We start from the raw sequence: 26,668 nt of genomic DNA, 5'->3' as shown, positions 1-26,668 counted from the left end.
AACTCCTGGATAACCAGCAACACCAGAACTTAGTGGCTGGAAACATTTCCTGTCTCACAGTGCCTGTGGTAGGCACCAGATGTGGCCTCACTGTGTCCCCGGCCAGCCTTTTGCATGGGTGGCATTGAAGGTGCGGGGCTGAAGTCCTCACTGGGTCCTGAGGTGTGGTGCACTTCCAAACTCACATGGATGTGTGAGCAACTTTCAGCTCCTTTGTGGCCTTGGGCAGAGGCTACCTCTGGTTCTTTCCCACTTCCCGCATGAGCATCTCCATAGGGTGGCTCACATAGGTTGGCTTTGTCAAAACTAGCAAGTGAGTGGGGACAGTGGTAGAGAGGGAGAGAGAGGGAGAGAAGGAGAGAGAGGGTGAGAGGAGAGGGGGAGGGAGGAAGGGAGGCAGAGGGAGAGAGTGGGAGAAAAAAGAGGGAGAGACAGATGGAAGGAGGGAGAGAGAGAGAGAGACAGATGGACAGACAGACGGACAGAGACAGACTCTTCAAACACACAAGACGGAGTCAGTCCTTTTGGAACCTAATTCATCACCTGCTATGCTTTATTGGCTAGAGGTGACCCATATTCGGGAGAGAGACACTGAGGGCCTGGCCACTAGGAGATGGCTGTCACTTATTGGGGTGCTATGATTGCAAGGTGGATGCCCCCTCGGCAGTAATCACAGGGTAGAGCTCATTGGCCTTCTTATAAAATGTCACACATTGGTCGGCATTAACTTTTTGGGTGTGTAGAGAGATATGGCAGGCTTTGGTGGAGGCACAGGGTTGGGTGTGTTTGTCCAGGCTGGAGGCTGTGTGTTTGCCCAGCAAGCCAGATATTCAGAATCCCTTTAATGTGATCCAGGCCTCCTCTCCTGCCCAGTCTGCGTTCCCTGTTATAATCGAGCATTTGCCTTAGCCAGGATTCACTGGGTTCCTTCTGGATCCTGGCCCTCTCCTTTCAGGCAGTGTTAGTGGTCCTGCTGACAGGACCCACCTCTGGTCCTTGCCTGGCCCTCTCTCTGCCCCAGCTCACTTGTACATCTCACTTGAGTCCTAAAGAGTGCATTGCATATGTATTGTGTTCTGGGCCCTGGGCACCTGTGGTTAACACATCCCAGTTCCTGCTTTCATGCATCCCTCTCTGGACAGCCTCCAAGCCATGCAGTGCCTTTGTGCATTACAGAAGGGCATCTTCTTGGGGTGGACCTGCTGCAGGGAAACACAGCTTGAGCTGGATTTCAGCTCCTACTTGCCCCTTCATCCCTGAGCCTTTGTGTCTGAGCCATGTACCAGCTGCTCACAGCAGTCCCGAGTGCCTGGGTGGACAAGGCGTGGTCCTGTGACCCCTCCTCCCCAGAGCTCTGTTAGCTCCCCTACTTTATTTCAGAGGAGCATGGCTCGGCAGAGCGGAGACATGGTTGAATCTCTCCGTGTGACAAGAGCATGGGGTATTGAATGTCCTTTTTGTGCTATAACTATAAATTCATGTTAGACAGGAACATGTAGGAATATGACTGATGGAGGAAGGATCTGGAGGGGAAACATATTACTAGAAAATATTTCACCTAGAAAGGACTTTGTGACAAGGTTTGCTTGTGACAGTCCTTGTGTGATAGTGGATGCTATTTTGTGTGACTTTTGTTTTGGCGTGTCTCCAGCTGGTTTTAGGAGAGCTCTCAGGAGTGCCAAGGGGAGGGGCCACCAGGGAGGAGAAGCTGCCTGCCCGTGGGGGCTGATGTTCTAAGGATGTGGCCCTGAGCCGTGCAGCCACACAGTGTGCTACTGAGGGCAACCAAATGGGACCAGATGGTCCAGGCTTTTCAGCACCTGACTTTTCCCACCTTCTGCACCTGTGACTTCAAACAGCAACTTAATGTCTTCTTTAAGCCTCAGTTTTTCTGCCTGTGAATTGGGAATAATAGTAGTCCCTCCCTTGTGACATGCCCTCTGAATCATGTCAGTGGCTGTTCCATGGTAAGAGTTTCCTAGCTCTTACAGTTTTTCCTGGTTGTGTCTTATTTGGGGACCTGGTTTCTAATTAAGTCTTTTCTATATCAGCCTTGTCTTCTTTCTCTGCTTTAAGTTCTAGAGGTTGTTAGAGGCTGTGAGTTCTTTTGGTGTAGGTGTCCTGTAGTGTTAATCCCTGAATGCCCTGCAGTGCCTGCCTAGGACCCTGGATGGTAAATACAAACACTGTCTGTTGGATTGAATTGACTAAGTAATCTGAGATCTGTCTGTTCTTGCCTGCGGGTAGGCTTGGGTTCTGTTTGTGGGATTAGTTCATGGGAATTGTTATTTCCTTCTGTCTCAAGGGCTTTCTGAGTAAGGCACAGGCCTTTGACACTGCACAATTGTCACAGTCCCTTTAGGACAAGAGGAGTTGGCTACAGGGATGGATGATAAGGCCTGTTACTGTGGAGGCAGCAAGATAGTCACTCTTTGTTTAAGACATGCAGGAAGGGTGTTTCCACAGCACAGGGCCCAGAGGCCTTCAGGCTGGGGCAGCACACCCTCCTTCCAGCTGTTCTTGGTACCAGAGTCTTTGTGGGCAGAAATGGGATAAGCACTGCTTAGGGTAGGTTGGGGGTTAAATGAGCAATGCAGGAAATGTTTAACGGAGTTTCTGGTCTTATTAAGTACAGAACTAAGTTTAACTGTGGTTATTTCCATGATGATGATAGTGGTTGGCGGTAGTGGTGGTGATGGTCCTGTTGTTTGTTGTAGTATTTTTATTGGTGTTGAGGGCAGAGCAGAGGTGGTAGTGTCATGCTGGTGATGATAGTGGGGTGATGTCAGTGATGGTGGTGGTCTTGATGGTGTTGGTTTTCGTGTTGGTTTCTCCGTAGTGATGGCAGTGATGGTAGTGGTGGGATATTGTGGGTGATGTGAAAGTGATGATGATGACAGCATATTGTTGTTGATGGTGCAGACATGGTGAGGATGATATACTGTTGGTGGAGCCTTGGTCTTTCACGATGAATACATCTGGGGCATAGGCCTTGTGGGAATTAGTGTGAGTGGTATGGTCCTCATTTGTGTTTAGGAATTTTCCTGGGACACTGTTTTGGCAGAGGAAATTCTATGTATGTTGGAGTTGGAGGGTGTTGTGGCTTCTCAGTGGGCAGCAATGGTACTGCTCAGAACACACATAGGTGGGTCAGGTAGGACAACAGGGAATTGCAGGGAAATGAATATTTTTTGATGGCAAATCCGATGGAACTTTAAAAGTTAAAAATGAAACAAAGCCAGGTGTGGTGCATGCGTGAAATCCTAGCCCTTGGGAGGTTGAGGCAGGAGGATCACTGTGAGTTCCAGGCCAAATTGAGCTGATGAGCTCAAGGCCAGTCTGAGCTACATAGTGAGACATTATCTCAAAAAAGAAACCAAGGAATAAACAGGAAACAAACAGAAAGTTGGAGAGATGCTTGGTTTTTTTGGCTCAGCACATTACAAAAAAGTCCTATGTGATCTTGTCTGCTTGGTGTCATGGTAGACACACTGTGGTGTGCATTTTCTGGGCTGGATTCTCTCCTGCCCTCCCTTTTTCCTGTCTTGCTTTTGTCTTGTTTAGCAGCGACTCCGTAAGCAAGCAAATAGGGTTTTATAGCCTCTTGCTAAGTATCTCTCATCTTTTGCTAAGTATTTCTACCATGGTGCAAAAGCAGTTTTATTATGCGACGCTGTATGTTTATAGTCAATTGAAATGACTATTAAAATATAACATTGCTCATCAGGCTCACAGCAGCTCTGCTGGAGAAGCCCTGCTCTTGCAAACTGGGGCCTCTGTGTCCTGGAAGGAGAAGACTTCTGGGGAACTGGGGGACCCACCCTGGGCCCGAGGCCTGTGCAGTCACAAGGGCTCTATTCGGAAGGGCCCTGCGCTTAGTTCAGTGACCTAAGATTGCAGCTTGAATGTATTTTCTCCTTTTTTAAAGTAGTAAAATACACATAATGTAACATTTCCTGTTTCAACCATCCCTGCCTTGTTAGTTGTGTAATTTATTGGCCTGAAGCACATTGACATTTTTTGGTCATCACCACTGTCCATCTCCAGAGCTGCTTCTTCCCAAACAGAAACTGTACCCATTAGAGAGTGGCTCCTTTTCTCTTCCTACCTCACATATCTGGCAGCCATTCCATTTTCTGTCTATGAATTTGACTCCTTTAGGGAACCTCATGTAAATGGAGTTTGTATCAGGCTTATTCCAATTAGTATAATGTCCTAAAGCTTCATTCATGTTCTATCATATTTTCTTTTTAAAGGCTGAGTAATATTCCATTACGTAGATATACCATATTTGATCTCTTCATCTGTGACTAGACATTTGAGTTATTTCTACTATTTACGTATTGTGAATAATGCTACTACAAACATTGACACATAGATATTTGTTCAAGTCTTTGCTTTCACTTCTTTTTGGGATATTTCCTGGAAATGGAATTGTTGGGTCATGTGGTAATTGTATACTTAATTTTTTGAGGAAGTCAAAGTGTTTTCCACAGTGGCAGCACTATTTAACATTTCTACCAGCAAAGCACATGGGTTCCTATTGCTTCAAGTTCTCACCAACACTTACTATTGGTGATAATATAGCCACCCTGTCTTTATATTCTTCAGTGAGGGACTTTGCACTTTTATTTTGCTTTTGGTCCTGGAAATTATGTGGCCTTTCTTGCTGGGAACAGATGCTGATGTGATCTGGCTGAGTGTTCTGTGGAGCCCTATTCCTGTCCATGCTCTGGAGCAGAAAATTTGGTCTGGTGACAGACAACTGTATTCCTAGCTGCTTGGGAAGCCGAAGCAGGAAAATTGCAAGTTTGTGGACAGCTTGGGTAACTTAGCGAGATCATGTCTCAAAATTTAAAAAAGGCTGAGTGTAGCCCATGGGTTCTGTCCTTCGAGAGGGAGGAAAGGAGGAAGGGAAGAGAGAGAGTGACTGATTGATTGAGAGGTTTGAGGAGTTTGAGACACGGCAAAAGCAGGAAGTTTGGGCCAGGAGTGATCCAGCAGGCTGAGGGGGACGATAGAAACCCTGACCCTGTGCTGTCTGGGCTGTTAGGCAGTTGCTGGGCCCGGGGCCCAGTGGCTTTTTAAGCAGCGAATTGTAGGCAGAGCATGACTACACAGCCTGGCCTGCTGATTTATTAAATACCTCTCTGTGAATCTGTCTTCATGCCTGGATGTCCTCACTGCATAAGGTTTGTGATCGGATCTTTGGCCCTCTCTCTGCAGGCAGCCCACCTGCACACACTGCTTGTAATTACCAAGTGGTATCTTTGTATTCCTGGGCCCAGTCCAAGGAATGCAAATTTATCAAGTGATTAACTAAGGAAAGATTTGTCTTATGTCCTCCGGGAACTTATGCTGCACACTAACTGGCTCCAACAGCAGGGCCAGAGGGCAGGCGTGGGATCTGCCTTGTCCTTGTGGCTGATAAAGCAGGCAAGAAAGGCTGGTATCCAGGTCTGGCCAAGTCAGGACCTCAGTTCTCTCCCTCCAGGCTGTGCTGGGATGGGCTCTCCCTGCCTTGTTCCAGCTCCTGCTGTAAACGTGGGAATTCCCTCTTCTCCCCAGCAGTGTGTCTGGACCAAACCCAGCTGTCTCTGCCCAGGGTTGGTTCTCCCTCTGGAATAAAAGGGCAGGGTCTGGGCTGCTTGGCCATGGCCACAGGACTCTCCCCAGCAAGTGTTCACAGCCAGCTAGCTAAGAAGCCTTCACTCTCTACAGTGCAGCCCTCTGCTGGGGTTTTGGAAGCCTGTGATTACCCTGAAGGAGTTGGTGGGGGGAAGAGTGTTTGCTGGTCCTTGCCTGTAGGCTCTGAAGGCGACTGTGGACCTTCGCGGGCTGGGGCCAGGCAGCCTATAAGCATCTCGCCCGTTTGTTCAGAAGTGACCATGTCCCGGGCTGGTCCATGTGAGTGAGTGGCTGGAGAGGCAGGCACTGGGGGTGGGGGTGCAGGGAGGCTGGGAACAGGAGCAAGACCTGCCAGGATGCCCTGTGGGAAGCTGGCAAGATGTCAGCAGTATTGCTGTCCACCTGCATCGCTGCAAAAACAGGTCCTCACTTCGTACTCTGACCCTACTTAAATGTAAGCTGCTGTTTATTGTGTGCAGTCTTGGGGTAGCCCCTGGCTGGGTAAACCTTCATGTTCATTGTCCCATCCCCACCTAGAGGTGCTGCCTTCTCTCCCATGGTCCCATTTCACAGAGCGAGAAATAGCCTCACAGAGTTCCATCTCCCGGCCCCAATGTACAAATCTGAGGCCTGGGGAGGAGCCGATGTTTTACTCCCACAGTGAGTGTGGGGCTCTGGGGGAGTGAGTGCCCAGCCAGCCTTGAAATGGGACTGTGCAGAGGGCCCTGGGGAGGAGCGAGAGGTGTGGAGGGGCCCCTTTGTGTCTCAGGTACAGTGCACAGGTGTGTGTGCCTGCTGTTCCCTGAATGCGCAGTGGAGAAAGTACGGATGGGTTGTGCTCTGTGGTCTGGAGCAGGCTGGGTCAGCACAGGAGGAGGCGAAGTGCTTTGTAATCTGACACGCGGCCACGTGGGAGGGAATGAAGGGTGGAAACCTTTCCATGTGGAGAGGAGGGCTGTGGGGAGGGCTCCCTCCAGTAGCCTGCGCCTTCCTTCATTAACACCCCATGTGTGCCTTGCGTTATTGTTTTTCTCAAAGAGGGCTTGATTGTTTTTTAATCTTCAGTTTTATTTTTTATCAAAGCTAAGTAATGTAACACTGCAGAGCAAGAATTTCAACTAACTACAAAAAAAACCCCAACCCAAATGTTTCCTTGGTGATAAGGGCATCCTTCCAAGTGGTGGCCTTTTGCTGCCTCTTCCTTTGGAGGTGCAGCGGACTGGGGAGTCACCCTTCAGCCTTGAGGGGCCTGCTGCCCTCAGATGCCTTTACAATGCACAGTTTTTCAATAAATGGGGACACCTATGATCAAGGCTGGAATTACTGCTGGTTGAAAACATGTTCACAAAAAAGTTCATGGTAGAAAGTTTGTTGTAGTCTTATTTGTAAATAGCTACAAACTGGAAATAAATAAGCCAAACATCTACTCACAGGAGAATAATTATGTTGTATTAATACAGTAGTATTCAACAATTAAAAAGAACAAATATGCATGAATCTCATAGTGTTAGGCAAAAGAAGCCAGACATAAAGAAGTTCATACAATTCCATGTGTATGAATTCTAAGAATTGACAAAACTCATCTCTAGTAATAGAAATTAGAAAAAGGTCCTTGGGAAAAAAATTTCTTAGAGGGGGCATGAGAGTGCTTTCTGGAACTCTTCTTATCTTGGTGCATATGGCATATGAAATTATCCAGAACTTAATGGAACTGATCACCTAGATTGTGCATTTGATTTTATCTGTTGAAAGTATATGTATGAATATAGATATGTAGATAGATATGAATGCATTTATATATGTATAAATATTATATTTGTTACATGGCTCGCGGCATGTAGTTAGAGCTATTAGATTCCCCTGTCTTGTATTCTACCCATGGCTATTGCTTCTTTTACTGAGTGGTTTTTAACTCGTGGGCTTTTTTGAGGCTTCAGAAGCCAGCCACGTGGAGGCAGGTTTGAAAGGGAAGTGCCAGCACATAGGGACCACAGGGAGGACTCTTTTTTTTTTTTTTTTTTTTTCATTTGGGCATAGAATGTTTGCCCAGGTCTGAGCAGAAGCTGGTCTTGGATGATGAGGGCATCTTGACTTATACGGCAGGAGGGTGGGGAGTGTATAACTGAAGGGGGAGGTTCAGGACCCTGCTTGATAAACCAGGGAGGTTTTCTTTAGAAGGCTCAGTCTTTTGTGTATCAGAGCATTAACACATTTCAGTATAGGAATAAGGCTCTAGCGACATCTTCCTAATTTCAGTGGTTTGGGGATCTTTATTCTCAGGTTGGCACTGCTTAGCTGTTGCTGTTTCTGTTGCACAGATCTTTTCTTGGGAAGGTTCACTGGTGAGTGTTCCTGGGATGTCAGACCACTGGCTGGGTTGGTCAGGCCTGAGGCTGCCAGGCATTGTTTTCAATGGGCAGAACCTCTACAGAAGTAGCTGTGGCCTGCTCCGCCTTTTTAGTCCCTAGGAGCCCTAGGAGGGTGTGCAGTTCAATCAGGAGGCTGTGCACGTTGGTGCCCTGGATGATCTCGGGTACTACTTGGCCAAGTGATGTAAAGTGTGCTGTATTTCCTGGTATAGAGGTTGACCTCCAGGACATCTTATCTCTTTAGACCTTTGGATGTTGTCTCTGCTGCCAGAGACCCAGGTTAGGTAATTTTTAATGTGAAATAAAGACAAACAAAACCATGGTGTTTTCCTATGGATTTAGAATCCAGGTCATAATTTTACCACCTTAAGTTCCTACATTGACTAATTAATAAACATGTGCGTCACTTTGGGTGCCAGGCATTGTGAGGCATGGATGTGGAAATGAAGAAGGTACAGGGCAGCTGTAAAGGGAGTCAGTGCAGACAGGAGGGTCAGCAGCCCCACAGAATTCCACAGGAGCTGTTTCTGCAGCATGAAGCTGGGGCAAGGCCCTTATGTGTGCTGCACTTGGCACTCGCTGTGCACCTGTTCTGTGATAGGCACATCTAACAGTGAGTAGCAGCCAGTGGCAGGTGTCTGGGGCGTATTGTTGGGTATGAGGGTGCCTTACTGTAATAGGGAAGAGTTCTGTTCTGAAGTGATGAGTGGTCCGGAGAGCCATAGTGGGCAGAAGTGAGATCTGGACAAAGTGTAAGGAGGGAGTTTACACGGATCCCTTCATGGTTCAGATCAACTGCTCAGTTTACATAGTGACAGAGGCTTCCCCCAGGTTGATTGCTGGCTTTATTTGTGAATTGGACACCCACACCCACACACACCCATACACACCATACACACACACACGTACGTATATATTTTGTATTACATGCATAACATTTGCCACTAGGAAAAGCAAATTATCATTCTTGAATGTTCCTTGTCCTTCCCTTTCTGTTTTGGTTACCATTAATATTAGACTTGGTGACTTGATACCTGTGAAAAAGTAGAGGAGAAAGTGTAGCCTCATATATTGCAGAATATATCATCTGTGCATTTTCTCAAGCCCGGGAAGAGGAGATGGGAGGTAATAAAGTAATCTTTTCACCTGGTATCACAAATAAATGGTTCCAAGCATAATATTTCTAATCCTTCATACTGTTTTTTTCCCGTGTGTTCCTTATGTGGAGACTCAGCTTGATGCTGCCCTTGAAGGTCCCTGGGGCTGTGCATGTTTTCTCTGCACCCTTTATATAGAACTTTTTGGCTGGTTGTGGGGAAGTGCAGGTCCTGGCCAGGTTTATTTTGGAGTAAGTTGGATGTTCTCAAATCAAACGTTGGAAAGTGCTTGCCTGCTCCTGGTCCCCAAGGGGAATTTCACTGGGGCCATCATCTGCAGTCCCCTGGGACTGGCGTCTGCCACTGCTACCTGGTCTGCAGTGCAGAACTAGAGGGAGCCAGAGGTGGGCTGTCCCAGGGAGGTCACTGTAAAGTCCCCATTACCCGAACGATAAGTGCTTTTTCATAGCATATATTTTCCTAGGTTGCAATAACCTTTCTGTCTTGAAGAAGGATGATTAAAGAGATTAAATCTTCCCTCTGTCTTGTTTTTGCATCTCTTTGTTGCTGAGCAAAATTCAATGTAAAAGTTGATAATTTTCACGTCAGCTAAGTCTTTTCTTATTTGTGGATGGATTTGCAAAAACCCATCAATAAGGAAGTCAGCAGCTTTCTATGCCAGAACTGACTTCATGAAAGATGCAAATGTAGGAAAGTGGAACCTTATTTTTGCTGCCATGGAAAAGCAATAAAGCCAACACTCAGGACCACCCAGGGTGCTTCCTGCAAACCCTAAATATTTTGCCACTGTGACCTTTTGGAGTAGATAGAAATAAGATAGTTCTGGCTAGTTGTGGAGAAGGCGTATAGGGATATTTTATTCTGAAGAAAGATATTAAAATGTCTTTGAATTGTATCTATCAGTTCAATTAGAATTTGAGAAAAGGCTCTTTTATATTTTTCTTTTCACACTCTTATCTTCACCATCCCTCCCACCTGTTTCTGTCCAAAAGGCAGAAAGAAATATTGAGTAACAAATGACAGTTCCTTTATCCTACCATGCCCCTGCTCCGATTCTTTAATTATTTAGATGAGTTCCTTGATTCTAATATCCAAACAGTGCCTGAAATACAGCCACAGGGGAATTTATTGGCAGAGAAATAATCTCTCTTCCTAAGAAAGAAAGCTACAGATCCAAAGGGAGTTACATGGTGACTTTGAAAGTAGTGTGCTTTCTCATAGAATGTGGAGCTCACAGGTACAGAGCTGTATCTGGAGGGGGTCTTTGACCTTGACTTCATCTCCCCGAGCTTCCCCTTGTGCCTCTTGCCTGTTTGCACCTTTGTATTAAACTGAGAAGGGGAGGCTGCTGAACTCACTGGAGCTTGTATGTGGGGAACCACTGAGTGTTTCACAGTTCTCACTACAGCAGACGCGAAATCCAATAAGGAGCATTCTTTGTTTACTTTAACATCTTTTACATTTCTTCATTGCATCTTTTTATTCTTTTGTAAAATTGTTATACAATCTGCATAACATAAAAATTGCCCTTTTAGTCATTTGAAATTGTACAGTGGCCAACCATCCCCACCACCCACTTCCAGAACTTGTCATTGTCCCCAATGAAACTGTATTTTTTAAACACTTAACTCCCCATTCCCCCTTTTCCTAGCCCCTGGCAAGCATCATTTTTTTCTATGAATTTAACTATTCTAGGAAATTCATATAAGTGGAATCATATAGTATTTGTCTGTTTGTGATTGGCTTATTTGATTTAGCATAATGTCCTCATAATGTCTTCATTGTACATGTTAAAATTTACTTCCTTTTAGGGCCAAAAGATGTTCCATTGTATACATCTATCACATTTTATTTATTCATTCACCTATAGTGGACATAGGGTTGCTTCCGCTTTTTGTCTATTGTGAATAATGTAGCTGTGAACATGGGTGTTAAATACTTGTTCAAATCCCCCCTCTCACTTATTTTGGGTATGTACTCAGAAGTAGAAATCCTGAATCACATGGTAATTCACAGTTTTCCATAGTAGCTATACCACTTTCCATTCCTGCCAGCAATATAAAGGTTGCAGTTTTTTACAAACTTGCCAAGACTTTTTTCTTTTTTGGGTAAGGGGGTGAATAATAGCAGTTCTGATGGGTATGAAATGATAGTTCTTTGCAGTTTTTGAACTGGCTGTTGATGTTGAACATTGTTCTTTCTGCTTATTGGCCACTTGTATGCTTTGGACAATTGTCTGCTCAAGTTCTTTGTCCATTTTTGTTGTTGATTTGCAGAAATTCTTTCTATATTCTGGATCACTTATCAAATTGACAAATAATTTGGATTTACAAATAATTTCTCCCATTTTGTCAGTTGCCTTTTCATTCTCTTGATAATATCTTAATGCACAGAAGTCTTTTTGATTTTGGCAAAGTCCAGCTTTTCTTGGCTTTACTTGTGGTATCATAGTCAAGAGATCATTGCCAAATCCAATGTCATGTTTTCTTTTAAGAGTTTTATAGTTTTTGCTTTTATGTTTAGGTCTTTCTTCTATTTTGAGTTAATTTTTGTGAAGGATATAAGGGTCCAACTACTTTTCTTTCCATAAGGATATTTAGTTTTTTCCAGCATTGTTTGTTAAAAATTCGGCTCTCTCCCCATTGATGGTTTTGGCACCCCTGTTGAAATCATTTGACCTTACATGCAAAGGTTTATTTCTTTTCTTTCTGTTCTGTCCCATTGATCCATGTTTGTCTTTATGCCAGTTACCGCTCTGTTTTTATTACTGTAGCTTTATAATAAGTATTGAAATATGAAATGTGAGACCTCCAACTTTGTTCTTTCTTTTCATTATTGTTTTGGCTATTCTAGAGTCCTTGATATGGATTTTTCTATTTATTTAAAAGCATTGTTGGTATTTTGGTAGGAGTTGCATTGAATCTGTGGATGGCATTGACATTTTGGCAGTATTACTTCTTTCCCCCAGTGAACATGAATGTCTTTCCATTTATTCTTTTAATTTCTTTCAGCAGTGTCTTGTAGTTTTCAACGTACAGATCTTTTGCTCCTTTGGTTAAATTTATTTCTAAGTACTTTCATTATTTTTACTTATTTCATCTTTACAAAATATTAGAGACAACACATATTTAGTAGCACTGTTAGAACCAGGCACTACAAATTGTCCTACCTTCTTCCTTCTTCCCTTTTGTCCTTCCTTTCTTCAACTTCCCTTCCTTCCATCCCTCATCCAGTATTAAGGAATCTGCTCTGTGCCAGGTGTTGTTAGAAGGTTGCACAAAATAAGACACAAAATTTGAACTTGAGGAAGTCACAGTTGGGAGAGGCTATAGAGGTGGGAGGTAGAGAAGTGAGGTGATGAAAGGATTGTGACATGGTGTAATGAGTGCTGATTCAGGATGGTCCCTTTCTCTGGGAGGCTCTGTCTGCCTATTGGCCCCATAGTCTGCTCTGTCAACCAGTCAGATTTGGGGGCAAATGTCTGGCAGCGACACAGGTGCCAGTCTCCTTTTGCAGATTGTTGGAAATGCAGTGTGTGGCTCCAAATGGGTGCTACTTGATGCTGCCAGATGCTTGTGTCCTTTTGTGAATACTAGTAACAAATTCCCACTGGTACTATTAGTAGTGTTGATTGCTGAACTTATTCACTATATAATTGTCCTTGTTCTTTTGTTCTCCAGTTTCACCAAGCCCCGGGTTTGGGGGGCTGGCCTCTGCCCTGGGGTCAAGTTCCGAAGATGTGTATACTACTCTTATTCTTTCTACCCAGTATGTTTTCAGTAGTTCAGTGTGTTCCTTAGAGGCCAGGCTGTTGGGCTGAGTTTGCTTCCTGGGGCTATGTGTGGCTCACTTTCCCTCTCCAGTTTCAGTGGCAGCTGAGAGAGGATAAGAGCTGGGCTGACAGAGGTTTGAAAAATGCTGAGTGTATGTTGCTGGTGCAGGGCTGGGCAGTGAAGCTCTGTGGGGGCACACTCAGGCCCCGACCCCTTCATTTGGGTCATGGTCTGCATTTTCTCCACCTTGAGAGCATGCATGCCCTTGACAAGACCAAAGGATTGAGGTTACAAACAGAGCCACTCATTTTCACAAGTTGACTTTTTCAAAGAATTTAATTAGCTTTTAAGTTGCTACTTGATATCCTGAAGTCATGTTTCAAGGGTGTGTGGGATAGCATGAGGAACTCTGAGGCAAGTTGATTTAGAGGATTAATGGGTGCCCAGGCCACACCTTCTCGTTCACTGCTAAGAGGCTTTGCACCTGGTAGTGGGTTAACTGGTTACATGAAAAGACCCAAAACAGACCCTAGACAGCTACTATTGTGTCTCTCTAATTGATTGGAAAAGTCTCTATTCCCTGGATCTTTTTGCAGAGGACAAGAACATTTTAAAGAGGAACAAATGATAAAGGTTTTCTTTCACTGTATTGCAGAACCACACAAGAGGGGATACATTGTGATCTGGTTAAATTCAGTGAATTTTCACTGAATGCCTGCAAGGCATGGTGTTAGCTGCTGTGGGAAAGTCCATGTTAATGTGCATTTACCTCCCTCAAGGAGTTTGTGGTCTAGTGGGAGAGACTGATGTATACATAAGCAACTCTGCAAGGTCCTAGGATGGCACAGAGGTTATAGGAAAGTTCAAGAGCAAGCTTGTTAATTCTCCTTTGCTTGTAGGGGGAGAGAGACAGAATTAGTTGGGACCTGGAGAAGGATGCAGAATTAAAAGTGGGCTTTGTAGACTTGTGGTGGTTGTGGCATGTAAGAGGTGGGAAGGAAGGGCATTCTCAGTTGAGGAGGAACAGTGTTGGGGTTTCCTGAGAGGAGAGATGGAGCCAAGAGGGTGAGTGGGCTGTGATGGGATAGCACAGTGGGTTGAGATCAGATTCCCTGGGGTTTGGAAAACTGTGCTGTCCTTCCCTTCATAGAGCAAAGGGCAGTGGGCGGTGTTGTGGAGTAATATGTCAGGAGAGGAACTGTGGTGGTGGAAGGAAGCGAAAAGAGTTCCAGGGAGGTGGTGAAGAGTTGGACCAAGCAATGTGCACACTGAGATAGCGTGGAAGGGAAGACAGAGGGTCCCAGGGCTGCTGTCAGCTCATTGTGCCACCTTCAGTATGTCAGAACTCCTCTGGAGGCTTCTGTATTTTAATCTGTTAAGTGGGTTGATGGGCTGTGGTGGGTTTTTTTCATGAGACTAGTCAAGTAGGCTTGTGTTTTTGCTGACTCACAGTTACTTTTCATGAAATGCATTTTCTGTACCAATTGAGATAATCATTTTGTTTTTTATCCTTTACTCTGTGAATGTGGTAAATTGCATTATTGATTTTGAATGGCCAACCAACCTTTTGTTTCTGGAATTTTCCTTATAAGGAATGAGCAATTCGTTAGCAGGATGTTTTAGTCATGGGTGACCCTTAGGAATGGAGAGTGAATGCACAGGCAGATTTGCTTGTCAGGGAGCTCCAAGCTGAGTGTCACAACTTTCAGAGGAGCCGTTAGCAGGAAGCCTGAGCCCAACAGGGCTGTGCTTGTCTGTGGCTGAGGGCTGAGGAGAGACCATCTGTGCAGAGTTTAGAAACCCAGACTATATCCAGGCTGTCGCCTGTCCTTGTTCAGCTCCTGCACTGGCTGCTTGCAGATGGGTAGATTCTGAGCTGCTGTAAACCCTGGTTGAGAGAAGTGGGGAAAAAATGTGTATCTATCTTACTGGACTGCTGTGAGTGATAGTTACTTTTGAACATATGAATCTCTTATCTCCTTGCCTGGTCCCTGGAGTGTGCTCAGTAGGCAACAACCAATACTGTTGTATCATTGTCATCATTATTACTACCATTATCACAGTCATGAGTGTGATCACCATCATTATCATCACCACTGTCATTATCACCATTCTTACCATCATCAGCAGCACCATCAGCACCATTAGTAGCAGCACCAGCATTTGTGGTGTCCCGGTATTATGTCATCAACACAGCAGCAGCAGTAGGACCAACCATGGTATCATCACTGTTGGCGTTATTAATATTGGTGCAGAAGCCTTCCTCTCTTCCTTGTGGATTCAATAGTCACAGTTCTTTCCTGATATCACTGAGAAGCTGTTTCCAAGGTGATCAGGAGATTGAGCAGAGGTGATGGCTTTGCCTTTCCCAAGTCTCTGCTACATATAAGTCACACGAGGCATAGGCTAGAGTGCTGATTTCTTATTTTGGTAAAAAGATCCTTGTACTGACTCACTCTGGATTGTTGTTGGCTCTTTTAAGAAAAAGAAAACAAATACACACAAACCATCCAGAGAAAGAACTTTGCTTGGTTTATCTTTGCACCCTTTCCCATTTCACTTGCCACATAAGCAATAAATTGTCAAGCCCATCACCCAGAGGGAGGCTGCTGCTGAACTTTGGAAGATGTGAGACACAATGCCCATATTCACTAGTGGAGTAGTTCCCAGACACTAGCAGATCAGAAAGGTAGAGAACTTACCATGACTAGCAAAAAGTCTGTGTGCTGTTGGGTGAAGATATTTTAAGCCTGGCTTCCATTTATCTTTAACGTCTTTCATAAGCACAAGATTTTGTTCCTCTTTCTCATCCTTGCCTTCTCCCCTGTGATGGAGCAGCTTTGAAAGATCAGATAATCAATAGGGATTAGTGTTTTACATTCAGTAATTTTGTTTTGTTTTTTAAAAAATTCTTGCACTGTCCTCATTTTTCTCATATCACTCAAGGATTAGCACTATAGCCTTGGACGTAGCTGGATTCAGATGCCAGCAGAAAAGATCTTGTTCCATTGGAGTAAATGCATTAACTACAAAATATGATTTTCAAATAATTTTTCGTATACCTCTTTGTATTGGTTTTCTATTGCTGCTGTAACAAATTGCCATAAACTGTATTTACTTTAAAACAACACGAATTTATTCTTGTCTCCTTTTAGAGATCTGAAGTCCTAAATGCAGGAGTCTGGGTGGGGTAGGGGCTCTTGACTCCTCCAGGGGCTCTAGAGGGAACACACTCCCTTCCCTTTTCTAATATGTAGACACTGCTGGATTTGTGGGCTAGTTTTGCCTCCTTTTTTAATGACACTTGAACCTCACATCCTCTTGTCTGGACTCTGTCTTTGCTAACTCCCTGTCTTAAGGACTTTTTGATTGCTTTGGGCCCACTTGAATGATCTTAGATTAACATTCCCATGTCAAGATCCTGAGCTAGATTACATTGTAGCATCCTTTTGGGCCATGTTGGGGTACTACTGACAGGTTCTGGGGGTTGAGGTGGACATGTCTTTGTAAGACCATTATTCTGTCTCCAACCCCCACCCTCCTTGTCAAATACTCTTATTTTGTTGAGTCTTGTAATTTGTCTTTATATCTGGGGATTTTTAGTCATTAATACTACCTGGAACACAGGGCCAGGACTGGGCAGCTGATGCTGGGGTCCTGACCCTGTTCTGTGATTTAGGGCCCTTTGTATGCCCCTCTTGGACTGTTTTTCATTTCATTTATGAGATTATGTCTTTAGGCTCATGTGACATGAATGTATTTTCAAGAGGTGATTCAAAGATACAGTGAACATTTCAAATAAGAAAAACCAATACAGTAAAATACACATAGCCAGGAATGATGGGATCGGTATATTTAAAGCAATGAGGGAGACATTCACCATGGTTTTTGATCTCCCCTCATTGATCAAATATTTATGGCAATTTCTGTCAAAAAACATTATGGCATGTCTTTATCCACCTTTTTTGTCTGATCTGGCAGCATAGGACTTCTGGCTTGTCCCCACACTGAAACTGGTCACGAAAGTTTAACATTTTGAACATTTTGAGACAGTGCAACTAAAGACATTCACAAAAGTAGTCTTCCAGAACTGCTGCAGAAAGTGGCAAGAGTGATGGGATAAGTGTGGTTGAAGGAAGTTGGGAGGTATTTTGAGGGGGATTAATGGCAGTACATCTCTTACTGTAATAATTAAAAAAAATTTGAATACCCACTGTAGTTTTTGATCCTAACTTGTGTACTTGCCATCCTCATTTTATTGTTTTTGACATCTTCTTTTCCCTGTATCTGTAACAGAAAAGGCATGTTAGTAGAGATGCTGCTAAGATGGTGATATTTATCACTTACTGTTCCTAAAGGCTTAAGAATATGGTTATGCTGAACTGGGGAAGTTTAGCATATGCTGTGGGCTTACGTACCTGATGCAGTTATTACCTCTCAAAGATTCACTATAAAATGCTAAATAAACTTAGTAACAGCTAATAACCATCTCTGTCAGTTGAGGATACTTAATGTTTTATAAATTAGAAAATGGAATTTTCTGTCTATGGATGGTTTTTAGTATTTTAGAATTTTTGTGAACAGGTGGCAATATCCTTGCTTTGACTTTTTAAAAAGGATTCTGGAACCCATATAAACATCATAGCAAGGGGCTTCAGCACTCAGTGTTTATTGTGGGCCCCATTATGTCACATCCGCCAGTGATACTATTTTCTTTAAGACACAAAATACACAATCCTGTGAAGTAGGTGTTGTTAATTCTTTTTTTGGTACCGGAGATCGAACTCGGGTCCTTGCACTTGCGCAGCAGGCGGTGAAACCACTGAGCTAAATCCCCAGGTGTTGTTATTCTTTACAGCTTGAGAAGGTGGTGGTGTGCTGGAGGCCACACAGGTGTTCATGGGTAGAGGTATTATCCTGCTCATCCTGTTTGTCACCAGGGACAATGAACATGAACCCTATGGAGGCTACAGAGGTCCTGAAATTCTAACCTGTGTTACAGCTCAGAACAGCTCAGGCAGCTCAGTGCAGCTAAACCTGGTCCTGTTATTGGAGTCGGAGGCATGTAGTAGTGAAAAGTGTGTGGTTTTTACTTGGGGACATCTTAACACACCATCTAAAATGCGTTTGGCTCATGGAGAACAAGATACAAAAGAGACGAAGTATGAGGTTGTGAGGAGGAGCAGAGTTGAAAGAACAAGCACATAGGTGGGCCTGATTTTCTTGGCAAGGTGCACCTACCATTGGGCAAGGGAGAGTGGGTTCGCACACACTGATGTGGGTCAGGCTGGCTTCCCCTTCAGTGGGAAGAGGCCCAGGGAAGGGAGTGTGTGGTGGGCAGGAAGGTGAGGTCAGGTAGTGGAGGGGTTTGTTACAGGAGTTTGCACATAATGTTGTGAGAGAATTTTAGAGCTGTAACACTGGAAAGGCATTACTTAGGATAACCAGGTCTGGCTGGGGTGTCCTGGGTAGATGGGTAAGAAATTTGATCAGGAGTTTTAAGATGAATTTTACACTGTATGCTACAATTTTTCAAGTATCATGACTTGTACAAGAGGGATATCACTGTGTGTGTGTGTGTGTGTGTGTGTGTGTGTGTGTGTATTTAAATCATGAGTGGGCTACTTGAATACCTTTTGAGCCTAAACACTTTGGAACATCCTTTACATGTGTGAATTGCTTCTTCCATAACCCTTGAGGACAAATGTGGCTGAATGATAAACATTTGAGATTTCAGACATTTCTTACATATCATTATCAATTTTAAGGATTTCTTCTTTTTAATTTTATTTTAATTTTTGCAGTGCTGGTGATCAAACCCAGCACATGCTAGACAAGCCCTCTGCCATTGAGCTGTATTTCCCAGCCTTTAAGGATTCCTCCTTTAATGGGGATGAATTTTTGTCGGCTGTGATTTTTAATATCACCTATTGTCTTAATGCCAACATTGGTTGTGTGATACTTTTATCAGTTTGCTTTCCAAAGAATAGTTTTTGTGAAGTTGGTGGGAAATTAGAAAACAGTCTATTAATGGAAATAAAATTTAGTACCTGAAGTGACAATTAAAATGCTGTTAAGAATGTCCTTTTTATTGTAAATATTGACTTACATGGGATATTATTCAAGCATATAAAGGAATGAAGTTTGGATACATGATATTATGGATCAACCTTTAGGGCATTATAATAAGTGACAGAAGTCAGACATAAGAAGGCAAATGCTATACGATTTTACTTATATAAACTGTCAAATTCAGAGGGACCCAGTGTAGATTAGAGGCTTCCAGTGGCCTCAGGGAGGAGTGGGAAGTTACTACTTGTGAGTACAGGGTTTGTGTTTGTAGTAATGAAAATACTTTGGAAATAGATGGGGTGATGGTTGCACAACATTGAGAATGTGACTAATCACACTAAAATTTACCCATAAAATGGTTTAAATGGCAAAATTTGCCTCATAGACATTTTGCCACAATAAAACAATTCACAGTAGTCTGGTGTTACAGGCAGTTATGAATTTCTGCAACTCAACACTAATAGCCCTTACTTTTATGTAGAAGAAAAGGCTGATTTTGTGGGTAGTCAGAGAGGATGTAGACTAAATGTATTTCAATATTAAAAAACATTGAAAATAAGTGAAAACAACGCAGCACAGTCTCTTCTCCCTCTATTAATATATTCCTCTCCTTTTCCCAACAGCATTTTATAACTATGATGCCAGGGGAGCGGATGAACTTTCTTTACAAATAGGAGACACAGTGCACATCTTAGAAACATATGAAGGTGAGTGTTATTTTGATATCTTTTCTCCTTTTGCTTTGAGCAGTTGAAATACTTGCTTAGTGGGAAAAATAACTGAGCAAAGTGTTTCCCTGTTACAAAAATATAGGTAACTACATTCCGTTCTCAGAATCATTTCTTGCAAGTGGATTCCATTTCAGGCAAGCATAGTGAGGCAGCTGTCTGTTAATTAAATATGGCTTTATGAATATCAATTCAAAACTAAAAATTCCCATTTTTTATCTGAAAAAACCTTCCTTGCCTCCTTATTTTGCAAGTATATATACATCTTGATTGTTAGTAATCAACTGCTTGATGAAAAATAAATTGAAGATATTCCAGGATTTAGTTTGATGTTTTGATGTGTTCGATGGGAATTATGAGCTTTCTTTGTGCTCTCACTTTGATTTGTTAACGGCGTGTCCCAGAGGAAGCACAATTGTCACTTCTAATTTCCTTTCCTTTTGCATTTTATCTGTGACCCCCATTTTCTTAGTAGTGAGCAGATTGTCACAGTTATGTGGGATGTAGTTCATTGAAACAATTGTTATAGTCAGTCGATATACTATTGGTTACAGTGGCTTTCTGGTGGCCTCAGTTTTTGCGGACAGTTGCCTTTTGTATTTAATGTTTTGTAAATTGTTTGAGAGGGCCATCTTTCATTTTATGCTGTGGCTACTATTGCTTAGAAAGGAAGCGGTCATAAATTTGACTTTTTTTAAAAGCATTTTTTTAATCTGGAAATTGTGTCTTCATGTTGTTGGCTTCATTTTTTGCTAGAAGCACTGATTCTCACATAGCATATGAATAAAAAAGAACTGATTTAAGATGGATAATGTAAATAGCAAAATTGCTTTTAGACCAGGTTTAACTAAAACCTTGCAAGTGGGAGAGGAAGTTTAAGACATAGTAATCAACACATTGAACTTTGAGCTCAGTTTTTAAAAATCACTTTGCACAGGAATGAGCTGTGATGAGCCCATGTGCACCAGACAAGCTGCAACTGGCTCCAGTGACCCTGGCAGACACCCCTGAGAAGCATAAACGTATTGACATGTCCATGTTTGTGGCCCTCATTTCCCCATCTGATGCATGACAACTTAGAACTCCATTCCATTTGTACCTTTTACCCTAAGAAAGTCTCATCTGAGATTTAAAAGAGTAGCTTTAGTGCCATATGCCCAGAAGCAGCTGGAGCTGTGTAAAACACAGCCAGTCCTTAAGCGAATGAGTAGTTGGGACGGGCTCTGTCTGCTTTTCAGTTCTGACAGCTGACAGTTGGATTTCCTTATCTACTCTTGGCACATATTACCAGTGGCTCAGAGGAAACAGAGAAATTAAGTAGAGGTTAGGGATCAAACCTCTCATCTGAGACACTTTTCAGATCTAAAGGAAATGCTCTGATGTCTTTTTTATTTTTGCCACTGGTCAGTTGAACTTGCATTCCTGGGTAAGAAGCAGTGACATCATCCTTGAATAGCTAATGATTTCCTGTGAAGCCTAGATTTGTGGGGACTGCAGTGTCTTATTCTGTGCTTCAGAAGGACAATGTGCTCTTTAAATAGTGCCATTTTTAGACGTGTCGGTGTTCCTTGTGATACACTTAACTTCCAAATAATCTGATAATGGTGTTTGATTTTTTTTCAGCTGACATAAGGGGTCTTTCAGCAAACTGTCATTTGCAAGCCAGTCTTCCTTACTAGATTAAAACATTTCAGCCTTTGTAAAAACTCTTTATGAATTTCTCTTCTTGACAGCTAACTTTCTGGTTTTAATCAGAATGTGGTCAGAGAAATGCATTTAGGGAACTAGTTTCATGTTTGGAAAATGTGGGGTCTTTATCATCTTCAAATAAAATAGAATAATGTACTTCTATTTGTTTTCCTGGATCTTCCTTGTGTTCAGTTTACGTTTCATGGTTTGTCTTAAGAGTTTAGCTTCCCTCCCCAAGAAAAATTTTGTTTTCCAACCTTGACTTTCTTTTTCACTGTGATCCTCTGGGGATATTACCCAGCTTGTTCCAAAGAATGTAATTTCTAGGTGGTCACCCCCCACCCTGGCTTTCTCCCCTTCTTTGGTTTTTAAAAAGATGATCATGCTTTATTAAGTAAGGTTCAAAGAATACATTTACTTTCACATTATGGCTAATTTCTTTTTTTGGGACTCATGAAAACTTAGAGCATAGAGCAAAGAAAAGGCATCTTCCAGGTCGCTTTGGAGATGGGAAGACCTCTGAAGGGTCATTTAGTGTAGGCTCCTGCCTTTCTGCAGTGTCCAGACCCAACCAGACAGGACATGTAAGGCCACATCCCTGGTGTGTTAGTGATTCTGGTGTGCCTGGGGCAGTACCAGTTTTGCTATCTACTATTTCCATAAAAGTCCTAAGAGACTGGGTGCTGTACCTGAGGGAATCTGTAGCACTGAGCTAAATCCCTGGCGATTTATTTAAATTTTCAAAAGTAATTTCTTCCAAAATGGCTTTTTCCTGTGCTGGGCTGTGTCTTCCCTAATGTCAAGCATTCTGTCATGCTTGTCCCCTGTCTCTTGGGTGGGTGTCTCTTGTTGGAGCAGGTTTCTTGACAAGGTGGTGGCTACTAGCAAGCCCTGCCCAGAAGAAAACTACAAATTTGTCAATCCTAGCTGAGAATCTCCTGCCTAGCCTCATCCCTTCTTTGGAGCCAGGTGGTCATTGTGTCGTATCCCCTCACCCCCTACAGTGACATCCTCTTCCCCTCATACTGAGCGCTGTCATGCACGAGGGGTTGTGGTTTGTCTTAGGAGTCCTCTGGGTTATAAGCTCATGGAGGGCAGAGATTGGGTCCAATCTGTTTCTGTATTTGTGTGCCTGGTAAGGTTCTGTCTGGCTCAGTTACATGAAGGAACACATGCAGAAAATCTGGGGGAGAGGACTATGGGCTTACATTTTGCTTAGAAAGGCCATTAAAAAAGATACTAGTATCTGTTGACATTCTGAGTGAGACCAAAGACTCCTCAGCCCCCAAGTTCTGCTCTGTTTGAAGTGAACTCTTATCTGTGTTTTTGCTCTGTTTGGGGTGCATATACTTTTGTTCGCATTCTGTGTCTCACAGTTTTACTAAGGCTCTCCTTTCCAGTAGGTTCCTCCTGTCTGTGTCTATTTAGCCTGTGGCTCTAACTGCTTTCCATCCATGGCCCACATTTTACAAACCACCCTTCTCAGTTATGGGGGTTCAGATTGTCTCTAACTCCTGCTACCCTAGATCATGCTCCCGTGAGCATCGTGAGTCACTCTCACTCTTCGTGGGTGTGGAGATGTCTTGGGCTCTCTTCCCAGGAGGCAGTTGGTTGCTAATTTCAGGTGTGGGAATTCAAAGTTTGGGTAAGAAGGAGGGCCTCCTGCACCCTCATTGGCAGCAGTCGTCCGTCCACACTCGACCTTTAACTCTCATAGACTGCCATGTCCTCCAGCAATCTGGTTTCTCCCACTCTCAATAACTGCACTGATGGTATGTTTTAAGTTTTCATTTTTTATTATGAAATTTGAACATTTCTTTCTAGATGTGTAAGTCTTTTGGGTTTCTTCTTTCATACATTGTTTATATAGTTTGCTTTTTGTTTTTACTTGGCTGCTGACTTTTTCTTGTCTCTGTGATGTTTCCTTATATATTCTAGGACATTAATCCTTTGTCAGTTGTAGAAAAGAAAGGACATATTAATGCTGAAAATTCAGGAAGGACATCATAATAGGATAAAGGACAATCCTTTAAATTGAGTGAATACAGCTTTTGAATAACTTATTAGATTTGCTGCCCTCCCTTTCCATTTTGCTATGAACACTGTCATACATAGGCAATGATTCAGGGTTAGCATATCTAAGACCTCTGTACAGTACTTGACTTTGTGACTATCAGCAGATAATCCCTTAAATGTGTTCCAGATCGCCCCTGGATATGTAGTATCTACAGTATCCCTGCTCAACCTGTTTAGAAAAAGAAGTGGGTTCATTGGTCTTAACTAGGTCCTAGCAAGTTCTTTGCAAGGGTCCTGGGAGTTCTTGACTGTTTGTATAAATTCTTTACAAACACATGTTTAAGAATCCCTTGAGGATTTTGTTTATTTCTGGTTTGTAATCATCCTCTTCATCCCTGTTTGTTAAAATTACTACCCAGTGGACCCTTTGAGGGGGGTGGAAGGTCAGTTGTCATCACATCTGGCCATTTTCATTTTTGTCTGAATTTGTTTTCCCATTCATATGTCATTGGATTCTGGGGTTGGCTTTTTGATGGTATATACAACATAAGGTTTGGTGACTCTTTGGGGATTTACCCAGCCTATGTTTTCCAAGTAATCTCTGCAGCTCTGTAACAGGTCCCTTTTTGTCCTGTGGAGTGAAGTTGAGATTTGTCTCTGACACTTTGATTTGCTCTTTGGAAGTGAGGTGACTTGGATCGACTTTCAGACTTTCAGATATTTGGGGTTAGAAAACATCTGTCAGTCATCATGCCATGGGAGGGTCCATTGGGTAGACGGTTACTGGCCATAGACCCCTTAGCTTTTGTAAAGACAAGTCAGGGTTCTTAGCCTAATGGGTGGTGCAAAGGGTGGGGTCACATTTGGTCTGTTGAAGTAGCTCTTCCATTCACAGTTCTATCATGTTTTTCCTTCTCTTCTCCCTGTTTTCTTTGTCTCTTGGTAATGGAGGGAATAGGAAGTTGAGCCCAGACCAGAGGGCCTGAGTGCTTGGTCTCTGAACTTTGCTTCCCATTGTGGTCTGAGTCTGCCACAGAAGTACTTTGTGAGATCATGGCTGCCCCAGGGCAAAGCTCTTCTGAATTGAAGAAGGAGGAAGTTAGCTCTCAATAGGTTTTCTGTTTGGGCAACTCTGAATGATCTGAGGGTGCTAGTGTGTATACTTTAAGAGACCCTGATCCAAGTTGGGCAGAGGGAGAGATAATGGGAAAATGCATATGCATGGAGCCTACTTAGGTACACTAATTAAAAGGATAAGGATTCTCCTGGAAATTGAGCTTCTTAGCGCCTCAAGGCCAAGTGAGGCAAATAGAGATGAAAGCATGGAGGTCTACCTGTGAAAATTGCCAGTCATGACTCTTAGTGTTAGGATTATTAAATTCTGGTCATCACTGACTTCCCTGGTTCTGCAAAGCAGTGAACTTTTCATACTATACTAGGAAAATGTTGCAGAAACCTGTTGTGTCTCCTTGTACTAAGAGTTTGAACTTTGCTTTTGTATAGGGTGGTACAGAGGTTACACCTTAAGGAAAAAGTCTAAGAAGGTAAGTCCTTTTCTTTAAACACAATGCATGTCGCTTCATAAATCAAACTGTGAGAAGAAATCAATTCCATCTCATTTGTGTGTAAGAGTTTTATTTATATATCTCTTTCTCTGAATTTAACAAATATATGGGTTGAAATGTGAATGACCTTGAATTGTATTCTCCTGAGCAATGTGTGTACATAGCAATTGCAACTTTGTTCCATGAGTGAACTGCTGGGTCGATGTTGTCCTGAAAGGTGCAGTCCTTTTTGTCCTGGTAGACTTTTGTATCCTGTTTGGGCACTCTGTGAAAGAAAGTGAGCTGAACAGGATAACTTTAGAAAAATAAAATACTGCTAGCCATTTTCATTTTTATCCTTGATCAGTTTACAAATTTGCAGAGCTCCTGTATACTTATTTCTCTCTTGCTTGTGACTGTTTTTACACTATTCAAGTTGAGTTGAAAAAAAAAATGCTTTTTTAGGGCAGTTTGCACGCGTGGTTCTTTGAATATCTGAAAGTGCAGCCTGTAATTATGCCTCAGATCATTGTGGTGGACACTCCCATCCACAATTCTGTGTGGCCTTCACGTTCTTAGCTTTGCAAAGCCTAATTTTGGCTTTTCTGTTTTATTCTATGATATTACAGTTTGGAAGTAACATCCATTCTAAGTTGTGGTTAGCTGTCCATGTTACCTTATACATTTTAATATCTAATTATGCTTAACAGATGGTTTGTTTTACTTGCTAAAACTTGCCTATCATTATCTCCATCTTGGGCTGGACTCTCCTGTGCCTGAAATAAGACTTTGGAATTAGCGAGCAGCTCCAGCACCATAGCTGTCCTTCTCTGCCTTTGTCAGAACCAGGTTGTATTGATCAGTGGAGCTCTGTGAGAGCTGAGAAGCTGCTCATAACCTTGTGGCCGTCACTTGGAAAGGGAAAATTGGTATTGAGAGTCATCATTGGGTGTAATGGTCAGCCAGACCTGCAGATTGGAGCAAGGACCTCCCACCTTGGCCCTGCTGAGCTCATACTGGGCTGTGCATCTCTGTACATGCAAGGACCTGTAGCCATAGAGTTTGGACATGACAGATTTCAACCAAGTGGAGGGTGGAATAGATTTCTCCAAGGAAAATTCTCTTTTCACACTAAATTACCCTTTCTGCTATCAAAGGTGTATTCTTTCACAGAAAACTCTTGAGTTTCTTCTGGGAAAGCCATGGTTTAAGACTTTAGTAATGAAGAGACTAGGATTATGGACTAACAACTCCTCCCCTTGTCTACCTCTACACAGGACAGATGCAGCTTCACTGGTGATGTGTGCCTCTAGGGAGCTATTTACTCTCCTTTGGTGCTTATTTGGTATTTGGTGTCACCTTCCCCAATTTGCGATCTCTCTCATTTCCCTGGGGCCGCTTAAGCCATGGTACTTCCTGTCCTGCACCAGGACACCTGGGCCTTATATCTCACTGACACAGTGAAGCTGAGAAGGAATGTGGTTATTTTTTAAGACTCACTTTGGCAGACAGAGGAATTGAAGCATCAGAGAGGTTGTAGTCTTGTAAGGGGCTCCCCAGGCAATGGTAGAGAAGGGACATGGCCCTTAAGATTCTGGACTCTTTGAGTATTCTGCAAGCGTCCTTTGTATAAAAATTTACAAAGGTACAGTTGATCTGGGCTGGTCCTGGGTGCCATAGCCAAAGTTGTTTATTTCAAACCTCCAGATGTGTCTCGTCTCATCCAGTCAC

The 26,668-nt window shown here is 43.0% G+C and overlaps 1 protein-coding gene across 2 annotated transcripts in view; it reads left to right on the top strand.

The window, feature by feature from the left end:
* Dock1 (dedicator of cytokinesis 1) overlaps nucleotides 1–26,668 on the top strand; it is a 530,482-nt gene that overhangs the window by 34,677 nt on the left and 469,137 nt on the right. For both annotated transcript variants that reach the window (XM_004838739.4, XM_004838738.4), the window contains exons 2-3: nucleotides 19,584–19,667; nucleotides 24,897–24,937. In XM_004838739.4, coding sequence (XP_004838796.2) covers nucleotides 19,584–19,667; nucleotides 24,897–24,937 — 125 coding nt within the window. The remainder of the gene's footprint in view (nucleotides 1–19,583; nucleotides 19,668–24,896; nucleotides 24,938–26,668) is intronic.

Source organism: Heterocephalus glaber, unplaced genomic scaffold, assembly GCF_053883595.1.
Source record: "Heterocephalus glaber isolate CG9 unplaced genomic scaffold, H.glaber_assembly_v1.0 deba00001497, whole genome shotgun sequence".
NCBI lineage: Eukaryota > Metazoa > Chordata > Mammalia > Rodentia > Bathyergidae > Heterocephalus > Heterocephalus glaber.
This window is presented reverse-complemented; position numbering and strand designations above follow the sequence as displayed.